The 3,991-nt window shown below is 41.9% G+C and overlaps 1 protein-coding gene across 2 annotated transcripts; it reads left to right on the top strand.

The window, feature by feature from the left end:
• Positions 1-1,257: 1,257 nt before the first annotated feature.
• Positions 1,258-2,716, top strand: LOC103465616 (protein phosphatase 1 regulatory subunit 3D-like). 2 transcript variants are annotated; one of them, XM_008410615.1, is made up of 3 exons: positions 1,258-1,357; positions 1,442-1,723; positions 2,174-2,716. In XM_008410615.1, exons 2-3 carry the CDS (start codon positions 1,448-1,450, stop codon positions 2,324-2,326), a joined length of 429 nt encoding a protein of 142 aa, XP_008408837.1. In that variant the 5' UTR covers positions 1,258-1,357; positions 1,442-1,447; the 3' UTR covers positions 2,327-2,716. The 2 variants fall into 2 exon arrangements, with proteins under 2 accessions (XP_008408837.1, XP_008408836.1); XM_008410614.1 differs by having other exon boundaries at positions 1,442-2,716.
• Positions 2,717-3,991: the final 1,275 nt, after the last annotated feature.

Below are 3,991 nucleotides of genomic sequence, written 5' to 3'. Positions count from 1 at the left end.
CCAGCAGACACTTTGTTCTTATTGATCCTACAACGGTTGAGCTGCGAATGTGGTCGTGCACAAGCTTTGATCCAAGCAAGGCTTTAAGTCTGAGATTTTAGAAATCTGTGAATTTTAGTTCCACAAACACGATCAGGATACCTGACATCGCGTGTACAGATACCCCACTGACGGAGAACCAATTTTTTCGAGTCCTGATGCAAAAACTTTGTCGGTCTGGTAGTCCACAATGTACATCAGCATGTGTTTGTGAGACTGTAACCCACGTGATAGCTGCGCTGTGACGTAAAATGGGCATTAGCCAATGAAAAGCGCGCCCTGTGGTAAGGTCCATGACTAACAGATGCAAAACAACAGAGGTGCTAAAAAAGCTGAGATTTCATAATAAACCCCACAAACTGAGCTGTCATCCTCAATCAGAAATGGGACATAAAGTCATGACACAGAGACATTTCTAAGAAAACCAAATTAGAAACAACATTGAGTAAAGCAAAGATGACACAAGATGACGCAGCTATCACATGGGTTAAATATAAAGTCTGCTTCACCAATTAACATTCCAAACATCTGAAACTGGTTTATGACTTGACAAACGAGTTAATCAAGATATTTATAATTATCTTAAATTAAATCAAAAATAAAATTTTAGCACATTTCAAGGCATTTCAAAGTGCTTTACATCACAACAAACATAAAAACACAAAGTCATTTAACAATCAAAACATTACACTAAGTCAAATTACCATTTGGGATAGTAAAAATGCAGTTGTTTAGTAAAAATTTGTTTTTTGGTAATCTGGAATGTAATAACTGATAGTCATATAAAACAGATTTTATGTTAATGTTCTTTGTTTAATAAAGTATACCTACGAAGCAAACATATCCTTATGTCCCAGTTTTTCCTTTTTTTATGACGGTGTTATTGCAAGCAATAATCTTTCAACCCTTTAACGCTGTTTCATTTCAGTAGCTATAAATAAACAAGAAAAGCCTCTTCACTGCCCTGTTGCTATTAATATACAGACCTCAACCCGAGTTCACGTCTCATGTTATATGTCAAACACTGAGCTCAAACACGAAGGGGCCACAGATTGCAGTCTGTCTTCATGTCATTAGAGTTGGCTCTGGTGCATTTGTTGCTAAACTGCGAGGCTTTCCCAGGTCTTTCTTTGGGGTCTTCTGTTCTTGGTGCTTTGTGGGAACTTTGCTAATGTGTTGCACCCTGCCTCCTCTTGGGCTTCTCAAATATGGGCTTCTCCTAGCTGTCAGGTAGCTCCAGCTGGGTTCCACGCAACTGCAAAATAGCAACACGGTCACGCAGCAGAGAGCAGCTCAACAACAGGACACGACCGGGAAGGTCTGGTTCTTCTTCAGAATATTTAGCATGTGGCAACAATAGTCTAAATGATTGGGTTATGTTCTTATTATGTTGAATTTACAGTGAAAAATGTCTGGGTCAGCTGGTGAGAAGAACTGGAGGCAAGCACAGGTCATCACTGGTCCCAGCAGACCGACCACAACAATCAGACTGCGAGACATATACGATCCAAAGCCTCCATCTTCAAAGGCCCCTGTCCGGATCCGTCCACCATCTCCGAGACCTGCCTCTCTGAGCGAACGAGGTCAGCAGCAAATCCCTTCAGACAATCCCTCCGTCCGGAGGAAAAGGGCCCAGTCTTTGTCTTCGGCTTCAGGAAAGAAGAGAGAACCTAGGAGGGTCCAGGTACGCTTTGTGGATGCGCTGGGTCTTGATCTGGAGGAAGTGAAAGTCTTCAGATGTCAGGAGAACCCCCTGATACCCCCACATGTGATGTTTAGGCTGCTGATGAGCTCTGAACTGACTTTTGGAAAGTCACCTGAGCTGAACATGCCTTACTTCAGACCCTGTTTCCCTGAGCACCCGGGGGGCCTGCCAAACTTCCAGAACCGTGTCTGCTCTCACAAAGTCTCTCTGGAGCGGGTGATGTGCTCAGACCAAGGCATAACAGGAACCGTACATGTACTTAATTTAGCTTATCAGAAAGAGGTCAAAGTCCACTACTCTTTCACCAACTGGAGAACGCAAACACACACATCAGGTTTGTGGGTATCAGGTGGGTACCCTGGTGACTGCGGAGCTCCAGGCACGGACGTTTTCAGATTTCGTCTGCCTGTCCCACCCTTCATCTTGCAGCCAGGAGCCATCCTGGAGTTTGCCATCTGCTACTGTGTGAATGGATGGGACTTCTGGGATAACAATGACGGCAACAATTACAAACTGGCATGCCACAGTTACAAGGTGACCGTGCCGAGGGAGTGTGAGGACAGCATGCTGCATTTCACCTGAGTGGCCACACGAGGGGGCTAGCTCCTGTTAATGCATGTGGGAGGACATGGATAGCATCTATATGAACTCTTACTTTGGTTTTCAAAATGTTGGAATGTTACTCAGTTCATCTGGACGTTTACCAGTTTGGACTTTTTCTGTATTTTTTCCAAAACTACTACACAGCAAATTTTATGTTATCAGCATGTAGCACATCTAATACTGTATTCATATACTGAATATTTTGCATTCAATATATGATTACTAATATTAAATTGATAATTCTTAACTACAAGTCATAAATTACTTATTCGTTCTAAAATGCTTATCACCCAGCAGATTAATAAATCTGCTGGGTGATTGTAGGATCATTTTTTTCTCTTTGAAAACTTTGTTTTGCCCTGAGAAAATAAAATAAAGACCTGGAGGAGAAAATAAGTATTTGTGAAAGAGAATCTTAAAAAAAGTAAAAATCACATTGATCTTCAAATAATTTCCTTCCATTTTTTGTTGTTGCACAAAATAAGAATGTGGTCATCTACCAACCACTAAGAATTCTGTCTCTCACATTTAACCTTAAAATTGAGCAAATTGGAATTAAGAAAATAAGTTGGCGTAACAAAAAAACCCCACATTTTTTGATAAAATGTTTTGCCGCTACGATGAGGTGTTTTTTCCCCCAGCCTTATCAAAATTTGTGCATTTCACAAAATTGCAACGGAGATACTTTTTTCACATCACACCAGTCACGTGATCATCAACTGGATGTCGCTACTGGTGGAAAAGACAACGAAAACAACAAGAAGTGATGGGTAGGATGATGGCGCGGCATGTTTTTCAATTGGGGTTCCATTTGTGTTAAAAGTAAGTAGAATTGAACCCCATATCTAAGGACACCAGGGACAAAGTGTAGACCTGCACAAGGTCAACATGGGCAATGATTGGTAAACAGTTTGGTGAGACAATTAGAAAATCAAAGGACATCCAGATGCCTGTCAGTCTCCCTTAGACTGGGGCTCCATGCTGGATCTGCTCTAGTAGACCTCATGGAGTATCAGTCATCATGAGGAAGAGAGATCAGCACAGAGCTACACGATAGGACCTGCTAAATGACCTGAAGAGAGCTGGGACTACTGTCTTTTCATAGTAACACTGTAGCATCATGGATTAAATCCTGCAGTGAGTACAATGTCCCAATGTTGTTTTATTTATTTATTTTTTTTAAATCCATTTTCTTTGTGGAAATAATGCTTTTCATTCCACTTCTCAATTATGCACTACTTTATGCTGATCAGTCACATAAAATCCCATTAATCATATCTTGCCTGTTGTGAGGTCTGTAATGAAGAACCTCTGCAGTCTCTTGCAGAAATGAAGCAGCAGCCGGAGCCGAGAGCCGAGAGCCTCGTTTCTGCTGAAGCAAACAGAGTGTTGACCCCACCCTGTGGGACTTGTTTGGTTTTATAAGGAGGATTATGGGGAGAAAATGTTTGCTTGACCTTGGATCACAGACTCACACCAGCCTTTCAGTGCAGCGTTTCCAGAAATGTCACAGCCCAGATTCCTGAGTGCTTCCTGCCAGGCCAAGGCTTTAGAAAACACTCTGTCATCTGGACTAGTCACTGCAGCTGTGTGACACGCTTCAAACCAGCCGCCATCTAATGTTTGGCATATTTTACAAAGGGT

The sequence above is a fragment of the Poecilia reticulata genome, linkage group LG5, assembly GCF_000633615.1.
Source record: "Poecilia reticulata strain Guanapo linkage group LG5, Guppy_female_1.0+MT, whole genome shotgun sequence".
Taxonomy (NCBI): Eukaryota; Metazoa; Chordata; class Actinopteri; order Cyprinodontiformes; family Poeciliidae; genus Poecilia; species Poecilia reticulata.
Note: the sequence above shows the minus strand (reverse complement) of the source record. Positions and strands in the feature narration are given on the sequence as shown.